General features: G+C 51.2%; 1 protein-coding gene across 8 annotated transcripts in view; it reads right to left on the bottom strand.

Moving 5' to 3' along the window:
• Window positions 1-589: 589 nt before the first annotated feature.
• PCBP3 (poly(rC) binding protein 3) overlaps window positions 590-26,326 on the bottom strand; it is a 40,651-nt gene continuing 14,914 nt past the window's right edge. Inside the window, exons 2-14 of one of the 8 annotated variants that reach the window (XM_075710244.1) lie at window positions 22,883-22,954; window positions 22,553-22,576; window positions 21,528-21,560; window positions 20,673-20,789; window positions 20,124-20,255; window positions 19,680-19,808; window positions 16,810-16,953; window positions 13,815-13,856; window positions 9,473-9,551; window positions 8,652-8,711; window positions 5,652-5,704; window positions 2,400-2,569; window positions 590-626 (exon numbers count right to left, since the gene is read on the bottom strand). In XM_075710244.1, coding sequence (XP_075566359.1) covers window positions 590-626; window positions 2,400-2,569; window positions 5,652-5,704; window positions 8,652-8,711; window positions 9,473-9,551; window positions 13,815-13,856; window positions 16,810-16,953; window positions 19,680-19,808; window positions 20,124-20,255; window positions 20,673-20,789; window positions 21,528-21,560; window positions 22,553-22,576; window positions 22,883-22,954 — 1,092 coding nt within the window. Of the gene's footprint in view, window positions 627-2,399; window positions 2,570-5,651; window positions 5,705-8,651; window positions 8,712-9,472; window positions 9,552-13,814; window positions 13,857-16,809; window positions 16,954-19,679; window positions 19,809-20,123; window positions 20,256-20,672; window positions 20,790-21,527; window positions 21,561-22,552; window positions 22,577-22,882; window positions 22,955-26,326 lie in introns of those variants that run through there. The other 7 variants (XM_075710238.1, XM_009479500.2, XM_075710240.1 and 4 more) reach the window with 7 other exon arrangements.

The raw sequence follows: 26,326 nt of genomic DNA, 5'->3' as shown, positions 1-26,326 counted from the left end.
CTGCACATTCTGCTTCCCAAATAATACTGGGTGAAAACTATGCCTTACCCTGAGGGCAGGGATGTGAAGTTGCAAAGATGAGCCAGGACAAGCAAAGCGAATGAACCAGGAGCATCAAAGGAAGAAGGGTGAGAAAAGTAAGTACTCTGAAGCACGCACAGCTCTGAGTGATGTCACACGTCCATAGGCTGCAGCAAGTACCGCCAACGTCAACTCAAATGTGTAAGTAGCTACGCTAGACTGACACTAGAGACCCCATCGTCTTCTGAAGTCTCACCAGTGGAAAAAAAAACAACCCCCCTCCCCAACCCCCGAAAAGGAGATGAAGTAATAACACCGTACGCTGAAAACAAGGACCATAACCAAAGAGTTCGGGAGCAGCCTCAGGAGCACAGTAAGGAACTCATAAAGAAACGTTCCACTGTGTGCCTATGCATGTGTATTTTTATATATATATATTTGTTAGTAAAGAAAAGAGTATCTGTGGAGGCAAAGGGAAGACAGTAAATGTACAGGCAGTATAGGCTGGGTGGAGTGCCGGTGGCTGGAGAGGGTCGGGTGGTGCGGAGTGGAGGATGGTGGGTGGAAATTAGAGTGCGCCCATTCCAGTGACCTCAGACGTCAGCCTAGAATAGACAGGGGCAGAGAGAGGGGGTGGGGGGGGAGACAAAAACAAGCGCTTAATATCCGGAGCAGAAAAGAAAATGAAGACCCTGCGGAGCAGCGCTCTTCCTCTTGCCTACACTCTGCTTTGCTGGGGGGGCAGAGCATCACTGGGTAGCTTGAGCACATGGGGTTTGGGGTCCCCGTGGAGGGCACAGGGGGCTGGAGCGTAGAGCCAGCTCAATGGCCAGCTGCCTTCCCCTCTCATCACTGCTGCCAGGCAATGCTCTTCCCTGGCACTGTGCTATGGCAGAGGTGCTGGCAGAAGGCATCCCAGCACATGGCTTCACTTCTACCAGCATCCCTCCCATGGAGGACAAGCAGCTGTCCCAGCGCCCCCGGCTTCTTCATTTTGTTCTTGTTTTTGAAACTATGGGAGAGGCTGAGCTATGCCTCATCCTGCCCCTCACCAGGTCATCTCTGCCTCCGCCAAAGCACAGGCTGCAGCTCAGCCAGCCCTTCCCAATAATGAAGAGCCACTTGTTTTTCTTTTCTTTCTCTTGTTGCAAGAGGTGGGGAGGATTTGCAAGGAGCTGCGGGGTAAGGTGCTCAGCCATGCCCACGGGCACAGGGCTGTCCCCATCCCTCTCCTGAGCAGCTGGAGAGGTGCCATGGGTGTGGGCAGCGGGACAGTGGGGCAGGATGGGATGGTGGAGGTCTGTTGCAGGTTGAGGCTGAGGGGGGTTGGGTACAAGGAGAAGAAAGCACGTACAGACCTCACTGGTGCTCCCAGCCCTCACCCCAACAAATGTCGAAGTTGCTGCCAACAGTCCCCCCTGTACTCAGGACCCTGCTGGCAGCCTCTGACAGCTGCACACGTCCTGGGCTGGGAGCAAGTTGGCATGGCACCAACTCTGCCTGCGGCGGAGGGCATGGACAGGCCGATGGCCTCAGCTTGCATGGCTGTGCCAGGCAGGCACAAAGCCAGTGAAAGGCCCTGTCTCCCCTTAAGCTCCCCATCCATGAGTCTGTAGATGCAGGCATACTGGTCTGCATGAGCACCCCGGACACGGCTCACTGTCAGCACAGACCTGGTCCTCAACCCCTCTCCAGCTATGCCTCCCCTATACACTCCCCTTGCAGTCCCTTGCCAGAACGCTGGTCCCCCACAGCACAGGTAGCATCACCCCCCAGCCGGAGGTGTCACTGGGAGCGCTTGGCCCCTGCAAAGTCCTGCTGCACCAAGCTTTTTAGCATGAAAAGGAAGCAATCAGGCTGTTCCCATGTCTTGCATTTATTGGACTGATTATTTTCATTGGATGGAGGAAAGCCTTTGGGAGGTCTGGAAGTACGCAGAAGAGGCTCTGAGGTGGCAGTAGGCGATGCTGGGATCCCAGCGAGCAGGTCCCAAGTGATGCCTCCCCACCACTGGCTCAGCTCTGTCCCCATCCCTGTCCCCTGACTCATCCATGGTGAAAGACAGCAGTGATTTTGCCCACCCACAAGCAAAATCTTCGAGCGAGGGTGGCGGGTGGGCAGGCGACCGGTGCAACCCACGGCCGCTCCACTGTCAGCGAAGCATCTCCCAGTCCCCAGCCAAAGCACCAGCGGGGTAAGAGGTCCCGCTGGTGACATCTGGTCCCCACTCAGAGGTCTCAGCAAGCCACCATCCATCCCAGCTGGCCTCAGGAAGCCCTCCTGGCCTGCGGTGCCGGGAGCGAGTGCTGCTCCCACCGCAACGTCAGGACGAGTTTGGCTGTGGTGGGAGGTGGTGGAGTTCGGCGGGGGAGTCTCACCTGGCGTTGATGAGGTACTGCGCAAGGCTGATGTTTGCAGGGGTTCCTGTGATGGTAATTTGGCGCTCCGATGACCCTTCCGTGGCATTGGCGATTTTGATCTGCGCTCCCGACATTTGCCGAATTTCATTGATTTTGGTCCCTTGGCGTCCGATTATGCAGCCTATTAGCTAGAAAAAAAGCATGGAGGGAATGTCTGAGAAGTGGCAGCTCTGGCAGCCACCAGCAGGACACGAGCACAACTGCATGGCGCCAGCCAGAAGCCCTCCTCCCTCTGCCCTGGCGCACGAGTGACTTTAATGCTCATGAAAGCAAGAAGAGGGACAGTCCGGGGGTGAATCCCACCTGGATGGGAGCACAGTCCTCCCAGGACATGTCCAGAAGCCTGCCCTGCTCTGCTTCTCGGGGGGCAAATTTCAGTTATCCACACGTGATGTCTGGCATCTCAGAGGGCTTCAGGAAGAGTGAGGCATTATACCAGGCTCATTTCAGTAATAATCATTTTAATGGTCTAATAATTGGTCCCTGTTTGGCAAGGGTCTAAGGACAGGAATAAGTCATGTTTCAGACTGTGTTCTGCACTTAATCCCCTTGCTAATCACAGTGAACCTGAAGATGATCATACAGGATGCATTACTAGAAGAAAACAAACCCGCCACCTTCCCTGGGGACAGCCCAACCCCAAGTGCCCTCATCAGCCAGTGCAGCCACACACCATTGATAGCTTCACATTGCTCACCCCATCCCACACTTCTACCCTGCTGGGACATCCTTGCTCCCTCTGTTACCCCCTTCAGCTCTTTTGGTGCAATGCAAGGGCTCACTGGTGTTCACAGCATTGACAGGAGAGCACCATGTGGCTGTGGCACCAGCAGAAGAGGAGAATCCTACTTAAAAACATGCCTTTCACACTCTTGTGAAAAAATTAGAGACAGCTGGAGGCTCGAATTTCCTCAGTTGCCCGCCCCTTGAATTTCCTCAGTGGTCCTCAATGGCTTGAATTTCCTCAGTGGTCTTCATCTTTGCTCTTGCTCATTTGTGCATTATGGTTCTCTCAAGCACCTATGCACCTTGGTAACACATACTGAGATGTCCAGCTTTACCAACACAGGCATGAGGTGTTTCTGTATGCCTTTCCTGGCTGTCAGCATTTGAGCTCCTTTCCAAGGTTGCACCTGGGAATTTTATATGTGGGACATTCATCTTGGAAGCTGCTGGATTTCTGTCACTGTAGAAGTGGAGACAACTACTCCTCCAAATGTTCACTGATCCTGTTGTCAAACCATGGGGCTACCTTAGTGATTTGTCCCATGCAGACCTGAATATACACCCCACTGCACTGCTGGAAGGGTATCAACTACCTCAGGGGCTGCAGTGTGATGTTCAGGCCAACAGCTGGCCATCCTGGTCTTCACTGCACAGAAATAACTCAGACATGCTTCAGCAAATGAAAATCCCTTACAGCTAGAACCTGCTGGAGAGATCCGAGGAGCCAAACCTATTTGGAGAGATGTTCAGCAACATCCAAGCATCTCTGCACAGTGTTTAAGTTTCTTCTGACAGCCAGAGGAGTGACAAGATGAATTTCATCATTAGCTTTCCTTCAACTCTCCTCTCTCTGCAGCACAACCACAAGCTGATCTACACCACTAAAACATGCCTGTAGACCCTTTGCTTTAAGAAACCCAAATCTGTCTTCTGCTTCCTGGGAAGGTAGCAATGGGAATTTAAGAGCCTTCAAAATGACAGGAGGCAGAGCTAAGCAGGCATTTTTCAGCAGGCAGAAAGATGCAGGCAATGACATTTAATGCTGTGCAGGTCTGGTGAGAGCTGGGCTTTTAGTGAGCAAATTCTCTGAGTGCTCCTGGGTCCTGTAGCAGGTCCCTTGGCACGTTAAAGGTGAGGAAAGGCCCCTTTGCAGGGGGTCACTTGATACTCCTGAAGATGCTTTCATTGCTGCTGGGGCCACAGTCCCCCACACTTGACAGATGTGGCTGTTGCAACCTTGGGAGTGCTTGCAGAACTCCCTGCAGCCTGCTGGAGGGTGCTCCTCGCTGGATGGAGAGAAGCAGACCAGGGATCAGCCCTGCCACCATCTCCCACGGGCTCCTTTGCAGAGCCCCCCCTGAGGCAGTTGGCCCTGGAGTGAAGCATCTCCGAGGGTTTCAGCTGGCAGATGCTCAGAAGCTGCTTCACTGCCACATCTCTCGGGTGGAAGGAGGCCTCACAAGTATCCTGGAGGAGCGGAAGTGCCCGGCAGCTGCAGCCAGGCTTGCTGCCCTTCCCTTGCACCGCCATGCGTTGGTGAACAGCTGGAAGAAGTGGCAACAGCTGCCAGACCTGATTGAGAAACTCCTGATGAGGATGGGCTGAAGGTGCTTGTAGGTGATGGAGATGGGGACAGAGACTGGAAGTCATTCCCCTGCTTGCCCTGATCCTGATTTGAGCGCCCACTGGTTATCAACCCATGGAAACTGGTAGGCCAGTCCAGAAGCAAGTGAGACCCTTGGATCCAGGTGCTGGCTGTGTTGGACTCTCCATCCCACCTCCTCCCACTTGAGCATCCTCAAACATCCTCCTCGCATTGCTCAGTGCCCAGCATGACTCCAGCCTCCTCCCAGTGAATATCCCAGTCCAACATCCACTTTACCACAATGCCTCCATCTATAAGACCCAAAAGCTCCCTGCCACCAGTACTAAGATGAGACACACTGTCCTTCAAATGCTTGTGTGGCACTTTATGGCATCAGAAACACTATGTACTTACCTCCTCTTCACACACACACCCTCCGCCCTGCCCCAGCAACTACACTTGAGCTGAAACATCATCTCAGATCTGCCAGTGCTAGATTAAGCAATTGTAGTTTAATCAGGGCTGACTTGGGAGCTCTCTCCTCTTCCCAGTGCAGTCATTGGGCATGTTTCATGAGCACTGAGTTCACTTGGAAAAGGAAAAGGAGTATTAAGGAGGATTGTACCTAGGAAAGCTATTGATGGGGTAAAGTCCAATGGGTGATTTATGCTGCAGGCTGATCTCCAACAGACTGCACATGGCATGAGTGAACCTGGTGAAGGGGCATCTCTAAACATATTTCATATGTTTATATTATATTTAATATAAACATAAGTCATATGTCTGCAGCATATATATATATATACACACACACACACACACACACAGACACACATATATATGTGTGTACACACACACTCACACACACATAGGCCGAGGAAGCACTTGGATTTACTTACATCATTGGGAATGGTGAGTTCATGAGTACTGGCCGGGGGACTGGCATCCAAACCTGGACATATGCAAGGAAAAATGGTTATAGCTTGCAGAGGCAGCGCGATGGAGCTCCACTGCTTTTCCGCAACAGTCAACACTGCAAAGGCTGCGTCCTGCTCCGGGGCTGGGAGGGGAAGGGGATCACACACGCTGGTACAAGGAGGAGGAAGACAGTTGCTACCTGACTCTTCTGGAGCTGGGTGCTGCCTTCCCCTGCATCCCTCGAGCTAGTCTTGCAGGCACTGCCCCATGTGAGTGCCTCACTTCCCACCCTCCATCCTCCCACTGGGAATGGCTTCAGAGTAGGGTGCATTACAGCACAAGGTTGCAGCATCACTGGGGAGGGTCTGACAGAGGTGGGAAAAGCACCTTCCCTCCCTCTGCCCAGCAGCAGACCGCCTGCTGGCTGGGAAACCCAACCCTAGAGGCAGACAGCCTACCAGTGGGAGGGTTGTCCACGCACCTCCAGCCCTCTCTGGACACAGCAGCACAGAGCTGCTTGCTTACAACAGCAGCTTGGTGCCCCAAAACTGATTTCCCTGGGAGATCCAGCCATGCTAGCACAGGGCAGCCTGCAAAGCACCGTGCAAGTTAAAGCCCCACAGACTTGCACACTGAATTTAAGCCAGACTGCTAAGACATGCATGTTAGCTGGACCCGGGACTGATGGTCCCTCTTACTCCCAAGGGAAAGCATGGCAAACAGTACATAGCCAGCAGGCTGCCCTGTGTGTGCAGCTCCAGAGGCAAGAGGACAGCATGCCGTAATGTTCCTACGCCAGGTTAAAGCCTGCCTCTCCCACAGGTTTCCACATTAAATCACCTCAATGCTGAAGCAGTGATGTCCTATTGCAAATCTGCAAGAGAGAAGCTGTCTAGTGGCTAACAGGAATTTGCAGTAACCTCAAAAAAGCCTTATCCATATGATATGAACTACCGAGGAAGGCTTTTAAGATCAGTGTGTGCAAGAGTCCAAGATGCTTGTGCAGAGTAAGGGGGTGCAGAGAAAAGAGACAAGGAGACTGGAAGTGCTGGGCTGCTACAACAGGAGACAGCAGCAGCACTGAATTCCTAGTCACCCAATCCAGCAGAGCTTCCTCATGCTGCTGCCTCAACCACACTGAGCAACTCCTTCAAGCAATGGTCAAGTTTTGATGGTCTGCATTTCCCTCAAGGCCCTCTGCACCACAGAAGAGGAGCTCCTGTCCAGTTTTGCCAGCAACAGCCGACCAGGTTTTAAAACTCAGTAGGTCTGAACTGATGTCTGTGTGGGTACCAGCACTGTCAAAGCAGGATGTCTAAAATCCTAAAATGAAGCCTTAGGTTGCAATCTTATTTGAGCATCACCCCTAGAAAGGAAAATATCAGGTATCCTTGTTTCTCACTTGCATGATTCCTGTGCTCTCCCACATGCACCTCCCTTACAGAGACACAATGCCTGGGTATGCTGCCCAGGCATCTGCTTGCAGGAGGTCTCCCTACCACATTTTTCATTCAGGAGCACACAGAAAGGCAGGGAATGGGGATGCAAATCTTCCACTCAGTAGCCCTATGCCCTTCTTCACCCCTGCTGGGTGTACTAATGCCAAAGCCTGCACAAAACAGCTTCTGCCCAGGTTTTACACAGCCCACAGTTTTACAATGCTTAATGCTGACTTTATAGCACACTGCACTGGAAGAGACATTTCACCAGCCCTGGACCGTCTTTCATGCCAAGCCTCCTCACAGTCTAGGGCAAGATGGACTGCATCTAATGCAAAGACATGCCCCCAGGGTGCAGATATCCCCACCTCTCGGCCATGCATTACAGGGCTCAGCTCAGTAGCAGCCTGGGTATGGCAGAAAATGTCTTCTGAAGTTGAGCAGAGCACTGGGGATGGGCTCAGAGCAATGCTGAGGCACCCAGGGGTCTTTGGAAGTGCAGGTTGGCCTCCTCAGATTCATAGATAGGGCTCCCTGCCCCATGCTCAGATGCGATGGGTGCTGCTGAAAGCCCTTGGGGCATGCAGTGCCATGGTACTGCATCACCCCCTGCATCACGACGACCTTCGAGGCATGGCCACATCCTTTTCCATTACCTGGAGATTGTTTATTTTAGCATATCAGATCCTCCCTCTCTGATACGCATATGTCATCTACACAGCTGTAATGTGGGGGGGTCAGGGCAGAATTAGTGCCTTGGGTGATTGCAAAGGGCAAAGCAGGGCATGCAGAAAACAACGCTGTGGAGGTTGGTATCAAGAAATCTATTTTTGCTACAGTCTTGTGGGGTCTATTTACTTGGGCTACATTTGCTTTCATAGTTAGGTGATGCCCCCAGACTCTTTCGAGGCATGCATGCGATGCATCTCAGCTGGCCGCAGAGCACGCATGTGCCACAGGTGCAACCAGGGGAGGTCTGGCTCACATGGCCTACGAGCCTCCAGGTCTCAGGATAACTCCTCTAAGCAATGGTAGGTTATAAAAGGTAAGTATGTTCAGCACATATGGATGAATGTGTGGGGCATCTGACATCAAATTTCTCCAAGATTACAGCCACGCTTTGGTTCCTCAGGGTCCTGTCCCACTAAAAATGCAGCTCACCCTGAATGGCTTAGAGATGGCTAAAATTGTGTCTCGTTTCCATTCCCACAGGCTTTTTTCTACTGTTTCTGAGCAAAGTTTATGCAAAACTAAATGAAAGAATAAGGGCAATGACTCTGACGTCTTTCTGTTAGACGGATGGCAGTTATAGGCAAACATCAAAAACCTAGGCAATAAACTCCAGGCACTTTTCTTTTGACATGCTGTACAAAGGAGAAGAGCAGGCACAGCACTGCCCAGTCTCCCCCTGCCAACCAAGAAAACCTGCCATCTTCTCCACAAATACCACAATTTATCTAGAAGCACAGCAATGGCACAGTCCTATTTAAGAAATATATTTCAGCAGAAGCCTGCTTATTTCCCTGTAGCTTTGCATTTTACCTGATGATTGGCCCATCAGATTTTGAGCTTCTTCGGAGGAATGTAAGGGCAGCTTTTCTCCTGAAGAGCAAAGAAGAAACAGGTTTAATGCTTTTGCCTTCAAGGAGATAAGCAATGTCACTTCATCTAGGAAGCTCAAAATATGATGAACATACTGTCAGAAAAGGCATTTGCAACTGGCACTTTGACCACTGAGTAAAAAAAGGTACTTTAAGTATCTCCATCCCCTGCACTCTATCTGCTTCCCAGGTCACCATGAAATGCGTTACAACACCAGCCTTGGGGATGAGGCTGCTGAGCCACACGGAGGCTAGCTGTCCTCCCATCAGTGCGGCTCCTTACAGCTGCAGCTCCTTCCCGTTGCTCTCCCCAGCATGGGGGTGCAGTCTTGCCTGGCTTGGCACCACTCCGCACGGGCACCAGGGCAGCATCCCCAGCTGGCACCGAGCCGTTCTCCCCAGGAAAGCAGGGATGTCCCACTGGGGTCTGGATCAGTGCACAGCAGGGGATGCCACCTCCTCTGGGAGGGGAAGGATGGGAGACCGGTGCTCATTGCTTCTGCTGGGAAAGCCAGCAAAGCTGGGAGCAAGGAAAGTGTGGCTTCTCAGGAGCAGTCCAGGCATGCACGGTTAATGGCTGAGAGCTCACCCATGAGGACCGTAACCCCCAAACATCCATCCTGTCTCCCCGTTAACTTTTCCCCATGGACTTCAGTTCTACTTGCCCTGCCTGTTTCCATTAAATAGCACAAGTTTAGAAAGAGAGAGAAACTCTACAGGTAAGAAGAGAAGGATATCTAGAAAGGGCATGTGGGTACGTACCAGGGAAAGCGGGGGTGGTCTGTCCAAGGGGAGTAAAGGGGGTTTGCTGCATAGCCAACTGGTGGAGCTTGGTCAACTGCTGAGGGGTAGGAGGGACATTAGAGCTAAGAAGGTTATTGTCATAGAGTACAAGTCACACCGAAAATTGAGAACAAAATTATAACGGAAGAAAAAAGAGAAAACAAAATTAAAAAAAAAATCAAACCAGGAAGCCATGGTGAGACATGGCAAAAACATTAGCAGAAGGACTTGGCCTGGGTAAAATGCAATAAAGCCCAAATCTTTTGCAGAAGTGCTTAGTCAGGGTCTGAAGTACGATACCAGCAAGAAGCCCATCCGTAGTTTCCGCCCTCGTCAAACAGTTCAGCTCCTTCACCACGAGCAAGTGGCCGCCTCAGTGCACAGCCAGCTGCTGCAGCAGTGGCAGGGCTGCTGCCTATGGCGCTTCCAGCCTCTGCCTTCCCCTCCTGGGCTTCGCAACCTGTGACCAGAGGCTGCTGCTTGCTTCAGGTTAGCTTTAGAGCAGAGGAGCCATCTCGAAGGCACTGCCAGGCTGGCAGCCATCACATGCCAGCAGCCAGAAGACCCTCTTTGTGCTGCTGGAGCTGCATCATGGCTGTTTGTCCCTGCAGCAAATGCTCTCATGCTGCACCTCCGACAGGAAATGCCTCTGGGCGACAGACAAACTACGGCTCTTAACATCAGATCGTTATGAGCACAAGTCCCTTGGCAGTACAGGAAAATATGGGCTTCAACCACGACCAGTAGGTATTTCAGATCCTTGTATCCCTTGTTGTGCTGGGTAGGTTTTTGTGCCCTGTCAGGAAACGGTTGCATAGCGAGGATTTTGTTTGGAATACATTTTGTGCTCTGTTTTACTGCTCCAAATTAAAAAAAAAACAAAACAGTAAACCAAAAGAAAACAAAACAAACTGGACTGAAGTCTAGCACTGAGCAGGAGGGAGGGTCTTTATCACCTCCAGCTAGGTGATTTCACAGGTGCTCAGAGGGTTGCCAGGATGACATCATCCCCCAAACACAAACAGCTTGTTGCACCCATCCCCTCCCCAGCGAGGAGAGGCAGGAGTTACAATTTCCACGTTTGGGGGAAAACAATACTCAAAAAATCTCCTTGCTCCTGCAGCATGGCTGGGGAGGGAGTGTGGGGAGGTCTGGCTGGCAGTGGTGAGGGGGAAGCGCGCTGGAGAGAGCAGACCCGTGGGGCTGAGCACACCGGGGGAGAGACTGGAGGGAGGCAGCGGGGAGGGGAAATGCCTGCAAGTCCTCGGAGAGGTACCCGAGGGAGCCCTGCCCAGCAGAGGCGTGAGGACTTCCAGCCTCTGCCGGCTCGGGGAAGAGGTCTCGCTGCACCACGAGAAGAGGCACATGCACATCTCTCCCTGCGCAGCACAGAAAATAAGCTGAAGACGCCCTACAGCAGGTTCCTGCCAAAACACAGTCAGTTCCAGATAGGACCAGGCACGCCACCACTCCTGCAGGTAGTACGGACATCAGCATCCACCGCTTTTTAATTTAAGAACTTTCCTGTTTTCTACCAAATTAAACCCAGGCGTACCCTGTTTATAGAACTCCTTGTTACAACCGGTCCCACCAGCAGGACTCCAGATGAAACCTCCTGCCTCTTTGCTGGCACTGCTGAGGAGCACTGGGGAGGCAGAGCCCCTTGGGCTCCAACTTCCAAGTCCTGCTTTTCCCAACCAGGGAAACACCAAAAGCCTTTCTAATACTGATCTAGCATATTTTTAAGACATAGTTTGGGTAGTAGTATTTAGCAAACACCTGTAATAGCAGCAATGAAAAAAGCCTGCAAGAGGAGAGGATGGCTACGCCTTGGCATTAAAGTGAAAGTTGTTACATGAACGCTTGCAGTACATGAAACACCTCCTCTCCCGTTTCCTGGAAAAAGCTGAAAGCAAAAATCTGAGACCATTTCTTCAAACTCTGTTTTCCCCTGCAGACCAGAGGGGAGTTCTCCCATTGGCACTCCTGGGAGGGACAGGACAGGGCAGGACAGCAGTGCTGGGACCAACGTACAGCCATGCTGAGCATCACTAGGCACCCACAGCAACGTCTGGTTACATCTCATCATATGCCAGCCTGGCACATACACGGGAGCAATGCCCTGGTTGGGGAGCTTTCCCGTGCTGAACATTTATTTCACTCCCAAACACTCCTGCCTTCCGGCTGCCACGGCTGTCCTTTCCTTCCCACCACAAATTTTGTGAAGGCAGGTAGCTACACATCACATCCCGAATGACTTACAAGTACCCAGGCAATGCTGAAGCCCTTCGTGAGCCAAAACTCCCATTAGCCTGTTTTTTTTTCCCAGGGGAGAAAATCAAGGCAGGAGCTTCCATTTTAGCTTTGGCATTCAAAATTCTGACCAGTCTGCAGCCACAGGTCTGCAAAAGGCATCTGCTAAACACAGACACCTGGGAGAGCAAGGGCAATGCCCTAAAATTACATTAAAGACTGGTTTCTGCACTGAGCAGTGTTTAAAATGACTGATCCTTGAGAGAGAGCACTACGAGAGTAAGAATGGAGTGTGTGGCCTCCGCATGAACAACTTTTTCCAGGTCTCAGCAAATCTGCTGGGAGTAGGGCAGAGCACAGCCAGCACATGTATTAAATGTATTTTATTCCTGTCAAACAGAGGAGTATAATAACAAGGAAAACACTCTAAGCTGTCGCCACTGCTTGCAAAGGAAAACTGAAATAAAGAATATATTGATCTATGCTCTTTAAATATGCAGGTATATTTGTTTATAGTCCACTTAGCGAGCAAAAGTGAAGCGCACACAGTTATGAATATTTCTGAGCAACCATCACAGCAGGCTGTTCAACCTACATGCATACTGGTGTTGCATGGAAAGCCAAAGCCTGGCCTCCACTAAATTGGGTGAAATCACTGCTCCTAAGACCAAAATCCAGCCTACAACTCCTAATTGTTCCCATGGGGAGCGTGCGTTTGTGGTATTGAACAGCCTTGCTCCATTCTCAATCATGCAAAAAGTAATCCCATTATTTAATACCCAATGCACTCATCAGAAAGAGGAATATTGAGCCACGTCAAACTCTTCCCATGTGTGGGATAGCTGGAGCAGGCTTTCCACCCAGACCATGCTGCTTAAAATTAAGCCGCATCCTCAGAGCAGCACGTTGTGCTCAGTCACCACTGTGAACCCCTGACTCACAGGCATGCCAGCAAGAAGGGGCCCCTGCAATGGGACTCGATGGGTGTTTTATCCCCACTGAAACACATTTAGAAAATCCCAGCTTTTTCCAAGAGCTTCCCAGTACGTGTCTGCCATGACGACCCCAGAAACCTAGCAGCTCTCTGCTGCCGGCAAGGAGCTGCTGGCATTGCAGTGCTTCACTGCTGCTTTTAATAGAGAAATCCTTTAAATAGACTCGTTTTCTATTTCTATTCATACTTTTATGCACAGACATGCCAGCAGATGTTCCCTACACATCCCCCTGCAAACATGCTGTGGCTCCCTGACCTACCCCAGCCACGGGAGCCTGGTGCGAGCAGAGGGATCTGAGCATCAGCAAAACCCATCCATGCTGCAAGTCTGAGCGGCGCCTGTCTCCACACCAAGGAGCATGAGACGAAGCGGGGACCGTGCCCGCCATGCCCCCCCTGGGTGACAGAGAGCCAAACCAAGCGAGACAGCCATCAAACCCAGGGTGACTGCTTCAGCCTGGGGTCCAGCTCCCTCGGGGAGGCGCAGAGCTGTCGGCAAGGTGAGACCCAGCAGCGCAGCAGGCGGCCATCTTCTCCATCCCTCCAGGGGACGTGGGTGGCATTTTGCCCAGCCTCAGCACCTGCTTCTGAGTCACCCAGAGGAGGACCCCCAAAAAGGCATGTCCCCCTGACCAGGCTTCAAGCAAGAAACCACGCACTGCTGGAGCTCTGGCTTCTCCCCACCCCACCAAGGCACTCAGCACCTAAATAAGCCCTTGGTTTATGAATATTTAAGGATAAGGGGGGGAAATAGAGGGGAAAGTGGTTTTTTTTCCCCTTTCTTTGTGTCTTTTGATCATTTTGAGGCACAAAATGCATAGAGTATGGTTTGTCTCAGAACAAAGGGATAGCACTGAACAATGCAAACAATTTAGGATCAGGCCAAGTCCTCAGAATTAATAAAGTTTAGTGCTAACAGGTTAAAAGGCTATTGAAGGTATTACAGATACTACACACGGCCAGTTATTTTGAAAATATGCTATTAATATTATTGTCTAATATTAATCTTATGTGAATTAACAGTAGCATGCAGGTGACATAAGAGGGTATAAGAAAAATTAGGGTAAAACTCACATCCGGGTGTGGAATAGCATATTGTCCCTGAATTGTATAGGCCTGCAAAAGAAAAAACAGATGTTATTAGGGCTGGCAGGAGATGGTGGTAAAGCCCTGTGCCTCCGCAGGGACTGCCGTCCCCGGGCTTTGCTCCTTTCTGCCTGACGTGGGGTAAATGCTGTGAATGCGGGGGCTAAAGAGGACCTCAGCCCCCACCCTGCTCTGCCTGTGAAAATAGGGTGCGGAATCTTGAATTTTGACTTAACTGGCTTAATTTTGAGGCTGGAGGGGATGAGGGAAGCACCTTCCATGCAGCGAGCAGTTGCCCTGTGCACCCCCCTGGCTAGCCCAGGGGAAGAGCTGCCCTGTGCTGCATTAAATTTGCTGGAGCAGTGAGTCCTTGGGGCGGGAGGGAGACATACCCCTCCGATCAAAGCCCTCTGCAGTATGCTGAGCTACCTAACTTGATGGGCTTGGGCTCAGTTTGGCTTTTCCAAAAGGAAGGAAACAACTCTTTAAAGGTGCCAGAATTGCATGGATCGGGAAGACTGGGTTTTGCTGTACAAAACATATTCATCAAACCAGAATTATCTGTGTAGCAGATGCACAGTAGCATCACCGCTGCCCTCCGCACCTAAACGTGATCCTAGAAAGCAAGCCAGTGCAGTGAGTCTCTCCATATTTTCAGGTGCACAACTCTCAACATGCTTTACATCTACCCAGTATATTCCAGTGTTCTGCTGGGGGAAAAGGCATTGCACTGCAGAAAGCCACAGTGCTGATGTCTCACCAAGTGTGGACAGGGCTCAGGGACAGGCTGCCTGCAGTGCAATGCCTTTCACTAGCAATAATTGACAAATCCATGCAAACATCTGCTAGGCAAATTTTTTTGTGTTTTTCCCATCGTTTGTAGCAATCCTTTCTCTTTTGTAAGTAACCTGAAAATAAGCACCACTGTGGGTAAAGAGCCAGACACTAGAGAACCCAGGATTTCGGACTTAACCAGCTAGCAAAACATATCTCACTGGTTGACACATTATTCAGATGATTCTGAAAGAAATGTCAAAAGAGATGGATAGCACTTTAAAAAGGGAGAGTAAAGATAGCCAAGAAGAAGAAAAAAAACCACTCCAAACCTCCTGCAAATCTGCCACATCGTTTGCAAACAGCAAAGCACTTTGTGTAAGGAAACCCCCCAAAATCCTGGAGGAGGAAGGAGGCAAAGTCCTGCACACAGGAACAGCAGTCCCAGTGCCTGCCTGCATCCTGGTATGATGGGGACTGGTGTGCCCATGGGGACATGGCAGAGGCTGCTCTGAAAAGTTCACTCTTTCCCGGTGGTTTAATTTGGTTGTAGTTTTTTTGATTAGAACAGTTGATTAGAAAAAGCTAATTAAAGGCAGGAAGGTGTCTTGGACAGACGCAACCCAACTTGGACAGCACCCGCCTGTGTGACACCTGGCTTTCTGCAGAGGCTGACATTGCACACAGACAATGGGGCTGATCCCCTTGGCAGTTTCCATCGGCCACCGCGTCCCTCAGCCTGCTGAGCTCCTGCAGGTTCAACCCACCCCAAAGCATCTTGCAGCACCACTGACTGTCACCTGCTGTCCTCTGCCTACCTGCCCTGTGCCACCCCTTGGGCAGAGCCAAGGGCCTCGCCAGTGCTCCCTCAGGGGCGGCAGGGAAGAGCTCTCATTTCAGAGATGGTTGCTTCTTCCCACGACGTCACTTCTGTGCAAGACACCAACTGTTTGCAAGCAGGAGAAACACTACCTCCATCTTACTCTCCCTTTTGAAAAGATAAGTTCACCAAGCAGCTGGACTCAAAGCTCTTTTCCTCTTTCCCACGATGGCTGCTCAGACTAAACAGCACAGTCCTCCTGATGCTGGCAATGACTAAGAGATACTAATTCAGCACACTGCCTGAAATAGCCTGTGCTTTGGTCTTTGCTCCCATCCTTAGTTTGTCCTTCTGCTAGTTATTATGGTTGGGGAGAAATGAAATAACTTGTGTGGAGCTGCTCTGGATGGCATTAGCTGTAGCTTCATGGTGCTGGCTCTACCTGGCTGCTGGAACTCCTGGAAAAGTACCTCTCCTGCTAGATACGGGTGCACCACAGCATGGTGGCATCTACAGGCAGGTCCTCGGTCACCAGGCAAGGTGAGTAGATGAGGTGGAAAAAGCAATGGTTCAAGTCCCCTCTTTAAGAGCAGCTGCCTGCTCAACTGCTCTTGTTTCATAAATCACGTGTCATGGGATCTGATTTTTGTTTGCAGAAAAACTGCCAGCTCCCATGGCATGTGCATGTGATGGTTATCCTGCAAAGAAAAAATCTGCCATCACTTCCCAAGGGTCACTAGAAATACCACATCATGACTGCAAGCCTGCAGACTGAGCACTGCACAATGTCACTGAAGGCAATGCAATACAGGCTCTCCTGCAGGCAGAGCTGAGACCCAGATTTGCAGCTGAGGTTATGGCATTTCTGGGGGAAGCAGCACCCCAAATCAGCTGAGAACCAGTGATGGGGATGACCCTTTCACAGAGGCTGCCCTGAACAGAGGCTCAGCATGGTCCTGGAGTGGCTGGGACAAGCCCTTCCTATCTTGGATCAGTTACAACTATGAAAAATTATTTTTAATTGGACTAGACATGCCATAACGTAAACACTTGCAGCCACTGTGAGAGCATGGTCATGTCCTCTTGTTCAGTGAGGCTTTTCTCATTTTCTCCTCCACACTGGTAACTGTTGGCAAATACTGAATTTGGGTCTAATGAAGCAAACTCCAACCTTTTCTTGGTGCATGAGTGCCCGGCAGAGCTAACACCCTGTTTCCCCAAGCTGGCCCTTTTCTTATCCTCCAGCAGCCATCACAGGAGCTAAGCTGTCTGCTTGGGCTTGCAAACTGCCAGCAGTTCTGCAAAGAGCTTTCAGTCCACCTGCCGTGGGACACAACAGATGGGATGACACCATGCAAGTCAGAAGGCAAGAAACCTGAGTGCACTAACGGGCAGCGGCTGGTGCTGCAGTAAAAGGCTGAGGTTGGCAGTGGAGGCTGCAAGCGGGTCGGCTCTTACCTGACCACCTGCAAAAATGACAGGGGTGGAGGCGGGCTTTGGGCGGTAGGGAATGGTGGCACCTTTTGGTGGGGACTAGGAAAAGGGACAAGGAGAGGGAGAGAGAACATTAGAACAGCTTTCCTGAAATGGCGGCAAAAAGAGCGTTAGAAAGCACCCGACAGAGCACGGCCCCCGGGGCCGCCGCCAGCAACACCCCCACTAGGCAAACCGCGTTTCTGGACAGGAAGACACAGGGGAAATCAGTGTTTAATGGACAACAAGGACAACCTGGAGTACAGGAGATCCCCTGCCAAGGCACAGGACCCTAAATCGCTTCCTGGACCTCTGCTGCCTCCTTTGCCTTCACTCTGCTCTCCACAAACTGCATCACCTGGTCTAGCCTCGAGCCTGATGCTGGAACACAGCGCCCTTCTCAAAACACCCCAAGGAGACCCTCAAGGTGCAGCAAGATGGGGAGGTACACTCATGGACCAGGCTTTTTATCTCTGGCTGCCAGAAGCCTCCTCATGCAGTGGCTTTCTTTGCAGCCTGAGAGCTCTTGTAGATCGACATCCTGCCCCAGAGTTGTACCAGCCCCACTGAGCACCTGGAGCTGTGGCATGGCATTGTAAGCACAGGCATCAGAAGGAGTGAGCAGCCAGTCTGAGCAACCTGGCACGATGCTCAAGCTCTTTGACCCCTCTCATCTTCCTCACTGCTGGAACAGGGTCACCTTCAGGACTTGGTTTGGTCTATTGCCATCCAAGTGGGGATGTGGATGTGGTCAAGACCTCCCATGCCCTGGTGGGACAAGCAGCAGTGATCACTTTGGCCAAGGTGCTGAGCTCTGGAGGAGCCAGAGGCTGGAAACCACTCTCAGATGGCAACACCAGTGTTTCCAGAGATCTTGTCCTAGAGCTGCATGGTGGTAGCAGTCCGTGTCAGCAGCCAGACAGACACGAGCATCAGAGGCCCCGACCTGTACGCACTCCCAGTCCTCCTCCTGTGGCAGTGTGACCTGGGGCAGCCCCGCTCCAGCTGGCCAGGACATCTCACTCCTCCTGCCTGACCGGTACCTGGGTAGGTCCGAGCAGAAGCTGTAGTGATGCACATCAAGCTGTAGTGATGCATCCCACTGCACGGTGCACGGGATCTTCTCACCCAAATTCTCTCTGTTGTTTTTCTCTTGAACATACAGACCATAGAAGAGATTTTGGAGGTTTCTAGGGATCAGGAGAGATTTCACATAAAAGCCTCCTGGTTCTACCCGAAGTTAAATGACCCAGTTACTGCTATATAAAGATAGGCAATATAAATTATGCTATCTCATGGAAAATTCTTCATTTTTTCTGTACTTTCTTCTAGATGTCCACTTGTAGCCAAGTGGCATATCCAAATCTTCCTGTTAAGCACAGGTCTGTGGGAAAGCTGTATGATCAAAGCACAGCCTCTATAATCACAAACCTGTTTTTTCTTTTATTGCATTACAAATCTTGGAGGGGATGAGCGAGGATTTCTGTGGTAAGATAATTTAAGACTGAAAGGTTATAAGGAGCATCTCTGCAAACTGTTAAAGTCAGGGGGCTTCCCAGATTTCAGACTGCAAGAAAATTAATGGGTTTTTCTCTTTCCCATTGCTGAGTCATACAGAGGAGCAGCAACCCTTGCTTTGGTTGGTGAGAACAGCAGCCACCAAAGACTTTATAATAACCTGCAATCATTACCTGGGGCCCACCTCTGCCACAGTCCAGAGCATAACCTGGAGTCACCATGCAGCTAAAATCATGCTCCACTGGCAGCAGAGTGTACGTGCCTGAGCACCACTACCAGAAGCGGTGGCTAATGTGGCTCATGGCAATTTCTCCTTAGCTGTGGGCTGCTAAACTGAAGTTGCTTATGTTTGGTTTTGCTTCACCTCCACTAAGCCTTGGCATCCTCATCTTGCAGAGGCAAATGAGCTCCTCCCTGCCATGAAAGGGCAGTGGTGTGTGGGCTGTGCAGCAAGGCAGAGGGGCCTGACGTGGGTCTGTGCCCATCCACTTCTGGGAGGCACCAGGAGCAGAGGCTGTCACCATCCCATGTCCCGAGGGGTTTCCTCCTGGAGCTTCTCCCATCTGAGGTGGCAGGTGTGGACGTGGGGCATGTGGCTGTGGTCATCCCTGGCAATAAGCCATTGGTACAGCAGCATCTCTCCATGACAGAGATCTTCAAGCTCTGCTCATCAGCATTTCTCCCAGAAAATGGCACCCTGGACATGCGTCCATGCACCCTATGGGCCCTGCTCTCCACCAGCTTTCCTCACTACCCTTCCCGCTGTGCCTTGTTGGAGCCCGAGTTTGCGCTCCCAGCCCCAGCTCCCTCAGCACAGGGGATGCACTGGCCTCCTCCGCCCAGCCATGGTGCTCATGGGGCACTGCAAGCCCCATGCACAGGAGTCCAGGTGCTTAGTGGAGTAGCTGCAGCCCCTGTCCCCTTCCCACAGCACCTTCAGTGCTGCTGGGACACCAGGCTATGGCTGTCCCAGCCCACCTGGCCTCCTCTGGCACCCCTCTCTTCTGAAGCCACCCTGTGCTATGACACAAACCATCTGCTTTGGGGCACCTGACCAGGCAGGTTTCCAGTGTGGGACTCTAGAAACAACATACAAAGATGCCGGGGAAAACACACTGGGTGGGCTTCAAATGGAGGTACCAGGAAATGAGTGGTCCGACAACGCGTGCTGAAGGGTATGAGAGACACGCTCCACAGCTCCCAGTGCTGTTGTGGTGCCAGCTGGGTTTTTTTCCTATGTACTTTACCCCCTTTGTTACAGACTGTACCTCCAGCATCACCACACAGATCTGTTTGACACACTGGATAATTGCGTCGGGTGTCCCCGAGATTGTCACCGCCCGCTCTGTGGAGTTGGGCAGCATGTCCCCTGCCACTTGAACCTGAGCACCTGTTGACTGGAGACAGAAAGAGAGAGGAGGAGAAATCCCACAGCTGAATGCATTTCCTTGCAGGCAGCTGCAGCTCTGATGCCACATGCTTCCTGAGAGCTGCACTGCCCTGCGTGAGCTCAGATGCGGCACCCTGCCTACATCTGCAGGAGCACACCAGCAAGGTCCCATGCGATGCTGTTCCTACGTCAGCAGGACCATCCTGGGAAGCAATGTCACACATGATGCTCACAGTGTAAGGATCGCCCTTTCCAAGCAGCTCCCACTCCCCCTTGGTCAGAGCTGAGATTACATGCAATGACAAAACCAGGTCTGCCTTACCTCCCTGATTTCCTTGATCTTGGAGCCTCCTTTGCCGATCAGTGAGCCGCACTGACTAGCTGGCACAACCAGTCTCAGTGTCACTGGAGGTTTGCTGGTAGCAGTGCTGTTGCTCATTGAGTTGGTTATGTCCTTGGGAAGGAAGAATGCAATGCATCAGCCCTTGGTACCCAGCCAGACGCCTGCCATCCAGGCCAACCCAAATGCCCTGGGCCAGAGAAGAGGGGTCATGTCCCCCCAGACCCTGGCTGGTCTGCAGCTGCATCACTGTGCATCCCTGCAGTTGGTTAGCTGCGAGACCTCTGGGATACTTCACTGAAGCTCAGTTCTTGCCTAGTTAGAGATGTCTGGAAGGTTTTGTGCCAAGGTCATGTACCAGTTAAACAAGTCCAACCAGGCACACATGGGTTGGAAGTACCCAGGCCCATTTGCACTGCTGGCCCCAGCAGTGGGCATGCCAGAGCTCTGCTTGGCCGGTGGGCCACCCAAGGGTCTGGGTGCAGACCATTTTACTCTGACCTCCTGGGGCAAAGGGCTCATGTTGCTCACCTCCTCAAATTTGTAGGCAATCATGGCAAAAGCCTTGAAGATGGCATCGGTGGGGCCGGTGATGGTCACGATTCGCTCAGGGCAGTTCCCCTCTGAGATGTTGATCCTTGCCCCACTCTGGAAAGAGAAGGGCAGCCCTGGAATAACCACAGCCAAGCAAACGGCGGGGATGCACGAGAGGTGCAGCCCTTCCTCCAGGTTGGACCCTGTTCCAGCCTGGGAAGGTTTAGCACCCAACAGCAGAAGCTTAGAGAGCCCCAGATGACTGGCAAGTACATCACTCTCTTGGTCCCTGGTCATCACCTCTGCCAGCCTCCTGACATCCCATATAACCTTAAAAACTCCCACCCTTTCCCCCTGCGGTGCTTCCAGTGCTGCCTTAGCCTGACTCTCAGAAAAGGTTTCCAAGCATCCACCTTGGGTCTTTCACTGCCGTGAAAACCCAAGCGATCAAGGCAAGACCAGTTCGTGGGGTCATTGCTTGTAAAAAGAAGAGTGTTGCTTACTGATCTGATAACTCCTTGGTAGCTGCAGGCACAAAGACCTTGGGCAAATTCAAGCATCTTATGAGTGACTTCATTTCACTGTTTCATTAAGAGCAAATTCTTGGCTCTGGAAAATTCCCATTAAATGTTATAGGAGTTTGTTTGAGTAGAGAGTGAGAAAACTAGACCAAAATGGCTCTGGGCACAGCGCGCTTGTGTGTCCTGACCCTGGGAGTTACTGCACGTACCGCACAGGGCAATGTGCAGCTCTGGCGGCTGTGCTGCGTGCTTCCGGGCAGGAGAGCCCGATGGCCCTTCCCACTCCTCTCCCCTCCTCCTACAAATCCTTCTACAGAGCAGGGTTGCTCACCTCCTCACGCATCTTCTTCACAGTCTCTCCTTTCTGAAATAGGAAGCAGAAACACAGTCTATTACTAAAAACTCAAGACTTCCACCTTCAAAACAACCCTTCTGAACATGCATCTCTCTAATATGTGGCAACACATAGGCAAACATTTGGGCAGCTCTGTGATGCCTGGTCCTCCATCTCATGTGATGGGCAGGCTGAAGAGCTGAGTGTGTAAGCCATCATAGACCTGCTCCCCGCACCTGTAAAGCACGACAGACAAATCGGCTACACAACTGCAGCTCCCACCTCTATTTCTACGTTTCCCATTAGGAGAAAAACCACACAGAAAAAGCTGAGCAACCGATCAGATGTTGAGAAAAGCTGGCACTTCAGAGTGATTTCAAAGGGCAGTTACCTAGTATCTATAGAGAGATCTAATATCTTTATATTCAGATATAAAGCAGGTACAACTGTAAATCTTTCCAGGGCTGGACAGGCTGATGGAAAAATAAGGTGCAAGTATATCTGAGAAGGAGTTCATGCTGCAAATCTTTTCTACCACAAACCTGCGTTTTGAAAACACCAAAATCCCAATCCTGTATAGCCAGGACTTTCCAAACCACCATGGCAAGCACCAGGGAGCAGAGCACCTCATTAAGCTTTCTGCACAAGCTAAATGGTGTCCTGTGGCCTCAGAGACAAGTGCTGCAGAATTTAAATGGGTCTGCATGACATTTCTTAATCTCTTAATGAATCTATTGGGTTAAAATGTCAGGGCAACATGATCATAAACATCTATTCATCACCCCAGTGAAGCAGCTGGAAATGTCACTAGGTAAGTTTAGTGGTTGGGGTTTTTTTAGGAGAATGGTCTTTGATCCCTCTGTGGGTCTCTCATAATTTCTGTCTCACAGATGCAGCAACAAGATCATGCACACCAAACATGTAAGGACATCACAGGGAAGAGGTGACTGGCATCTACCACACCACAGGCAGCAAATGGTGCAGGCAATAGCATTAAATACACATCTAAAAGACATCCTTACCTTTCCAATGATGCTTCCAACTTCCTACAAAAAAAGCCAAACACAAAGGAATTGACATTACAAAATGTGAAGACAATCCAGCCCAACCCCATAATGAAGCAAAGACCTGGTGTACACTGTCCCCAGCAGAAGGACAGGGCAGGGGCCAGGCATGAGAGGGATCAAGAGCACCGTGACACCATGCCATCCTCCCCATCAGCAGGAGGACACCTGCTCCCAGCAGCCCAGGGCTGCGGAGCTGGTGCATGGGGCTGGCTGAACCTGGGCACAGCCAGAGCAGAGGCAGGAGAGGGAGCGGTGAGGAAACCTCCCTCACAGGGACCCCCTTACCTTGCCATGCATCAGCAGCCGGATGGTGAGGGTGACGTTCAGGCCACCTTCGGAGACTTTCGACTCCATTTCCTACTGGGGGACGGGAGACGTGTGTTAGCTGGGAGGGCAGCCCCGGCGCAGAAGGAGACAGCACCACGGCCGTATCACCTGAGGACAGAGAGGGGGAAACTTTTTCTCTCAAAACCAGCAGGTTCCTCAACATGGGATGGACGCTGCAGAGCAGCAGGGCATGGGAAAGCCCCAGCTGGAGGAGCTGCAGGGAGATGTCATGGGCTGACCACTTTCGTGGGTGCAGGTGGTGCTGCAGGGACCATGCTGGGCATGGGCCCGGGAACAGCCCGCAGCTCTGCTGTGGCTTTGCCACGAGCTTTATGCAAAAGCCATCGCAGGAGCAAATACTCAAGTGTCCAAAGTGGCACAGCCAGATGGCTAGCCCACACTTGCACAAGCCAAAAAGCAGCTGTGCCCAGCTGAATGCATGGACACAGGAGCAGGGAGTTGGTGGAGAAGCCTGGCCAAAGACCAGTGGCTGAACTGGAACTTTAAAAGACGAGGGCACCTATCTAGCAAAGCAAAATTCACCATTTCAAGTGTGAATGGGCACTCAGAAAATCAAAAGCCAGTTTTTCAGTAACCAGGAAATATCTATCTGACCCCCAGAGCACAGGGCGGGAAGGATGGAGCTGGTGTCCCAATTGCTACACATTTGCGTTTTCATCCCAACCTGTGAGCACCCTAGCTGGGCACTGCGTCTCAGGACCATGCCATTTCCAGCTATTCATGTTTTGCATGTATCTAATGAAACCTCTGTGAGTTCTCCCGGTGCAGTCATGATCCTTTTCCTTCCCATTCTCTTTCCTCCTCTGCCCTCTAGAGGGAAAAACGCCACTGATATTTTGAAGGCAGGGGGGAAAAAATCACAGAACAGCGACAAATCCTTCCTTTTCTTTCCTGATGTCTCCTTAATAGCATCTCTGTGAGAGGACCAAGCATGTGAAATGTCTCTGCAGCCTACTGCATGGGGAGACCAGTCCTGTCTTGGATGGAGGTGCCATCATCCTTCTATGTGCAATGCTGAGAGACTTGCAGCAATTCTCCCCCATGTTATTTAATCCCTCAGTATATATCAGATGGGAGATCCTTCATCCTGGTCATGAGCATCTGGCATTTTTCTTTGCTCAGACAGGGACTTATGTGACCAAAAAATGGGAGGTTAACCAGTTGTTAAGTATTACTTTAATGCAAAGAGGCAGTCAGGATGAATAAACAGGCAGCAATGCACAAATCATGGCTGGGAGATGGGTTTGTTGTAAAACCTCCTCTTCCAAGAGGTTCTTATGAAAGCCAAAATGGATAAAACCTACATGGTTAGAAGGAAGATGGTGCTCCTGCTGAGCTAACAGGAGACTGGCTCACTGGCAATGAGGTTCCTTATAATCTACTTGCAAATCCTGATCTTGAGGCTGCAGGCTGCCCAGAGAGGTGGTGGAGTCACCATCCCTGGAGGTGTTCAAAAAATGTGTAGATGTGGCTGGGAGCTGGCAGGCAAGGGTGGGACCCTGGAGAAGTCTGGGCTTTGCCACCAGGGTGATGGACCCCAAAGCCCAGCTGGGTGGCTGAGGTCTGGAGACCTGGCAGTCCCAGTGAGGTGGGTCACAACTTGCCCAATAAGGACTGGCCAAATTTGCTGCTTTGCTTTCACCAAATGTCCTACAGTGGGAGTGCTTACCGCAGGGGTGTCTGCCATCCCCTGTTTCATATCCCTCACAGGAGGAACCCTGCATCAGGCCGTTATGTAAATGTTTCCAATTGATTGAAAAAGTGGGTCATGTGTTAGCCAAATGCTCCTGGCTTTAAGATTTATCAGCATTATTAAATTAAACACGCTTCACGCTCCAGTGAGCGGGAAAGCTACATTGGCCTTTTCTTAATCATACTAGTGAAAGGTAAGTCTTTTATATGGGGTTCATAAACTCAATGGAAATGATGGGAACAATAGAGCCGAGGCATTCACCCTAGGCGCGTGCCTCCCTCCACAGCCCTCATTCTTCACAGACAAAGGGCTAGGAAAAAATATCCTCCAAACGCCATTTTGAGCATTTCAGAGCATTCCCTGCCTGGAGAGAGACCCATCTCAGACCCTTCCTCTTCACTGTCATATTCTGCCTAGTTCACCGCAGCTTTGAAATGGCGTCTTTGTCCATCTACTGGAAAGCCCTGAGGACACCATTACATCCAGTCCAACGGATAGAGTAGATCCAGAGCCCAACTCCAACCCAGTGCAAAGCAGGTGCAGCCCTGCAGAGGTCAAAGACACAGCATTAGGAGACAGAAGTGTTGAGTTTGGCCCCAAAATGGAAGCTGCACAGCAATCCAAGTGAGACTCTGCTGATGATCATGCCTGGGCAACCGCAGGCAGAGGACTGGAGCAGCATCCTCCCAGGCATGGCCATTGTGGGAAGCAGCCAAATGTCTTTGCACCACAGTGAGGGGAGCTCTGCAGGGTGGGGAGCGTGGTGCCCAGCACTGATCTGCCCCAAAACAGCTGAGTAATGTCTTTACAAAGGATGATCCTGTTGTAGACGCTTTAAACACAGATGCCTTTTGGGAAAGTACTCAGAGGAGGCATTGTCAGTACTAAGAGTTTTGGTTCTTCCCTCTCCCTTGGTTTTGAGATTAAATATATTAAATTCTGGGAAATTTCCTTAATCTATCAAGAATTCCCTGTGTCTAGGAAAGCAGCTCAGGCACCAGTGACCAAGGAGAAGAAAGAGAAGACGAAGGAAAATGGAAACCCAGAATAGCAGAAAGACTCCCGTTCCCCACTTGCAAACATACACACTCTGATTTTTCTCCTTTCCAGATTTTTGGAGGTTGGAGTGATTGCCTAAGATGGCGCTCTTGCCTTTATGCTTGCTGATACCTCACAAATACTGACAATCTCCTAAAATTTGAGCAAAACCTTCTAATTAGGGGAATTCTGAACACCAAGTATTAAATTAATTTAATACTATGATTATCTCCCAGATGGGAGATGGCACATGAAGCAGAATAGGGGGAGGGAGATCAGCTCTGGGCTGGACTTTGGTCTCTAGCCTGGTTTCCAAATAAGAGCTGGAAAAGCAGATGCTGGGATCCCTGCAGTCTCCTCCGGATGGGTGATAGCAGGCGGCTCAGCTGAGCTTGGGCAGAGCTGGTGTCCCTGCAGGGGCCGGGAGACATTGCTGGCTCTGTGCTTGCCAACGGCAGCCCTCCTCCTCCTCTTCCTCCTCCCATGCACCCACTTGGACTCCCTGGGCATGTTAGCCATGCATGAGCGAGTCCTGCAGCACAGCTTCAGCAAACGCTGCCTATGCCACCTCTGCAAATGCCCAGCGGAGAGCCAAGGCATCTGCTGCTGGTACTGAGGGGCGGCTCCCCTAAGACAGCACCCACCACCCC

The sequence above is a fragment of the Pelecanus crispus genome, chromosome 5, assembly GCF_030463565.1.
Source record: "Pelecanus crispus isolate bPelCri1 chromosome 5, bPelCri1.pri, whole genome shotgun sequence".
Taxonomy (NCBI): domain Eukaryota; kingdom Metazoa; phylum Chordata; class Aves; order Pelecaniformes; family Pelecanidae; genus Pelecanus; species Pelecanus crispus.
The sequence above is the reverse complement of the archived record's forward strand: the minus strand, read 5'-3'. Positions and strand labels throughout refer to the sequence as shown.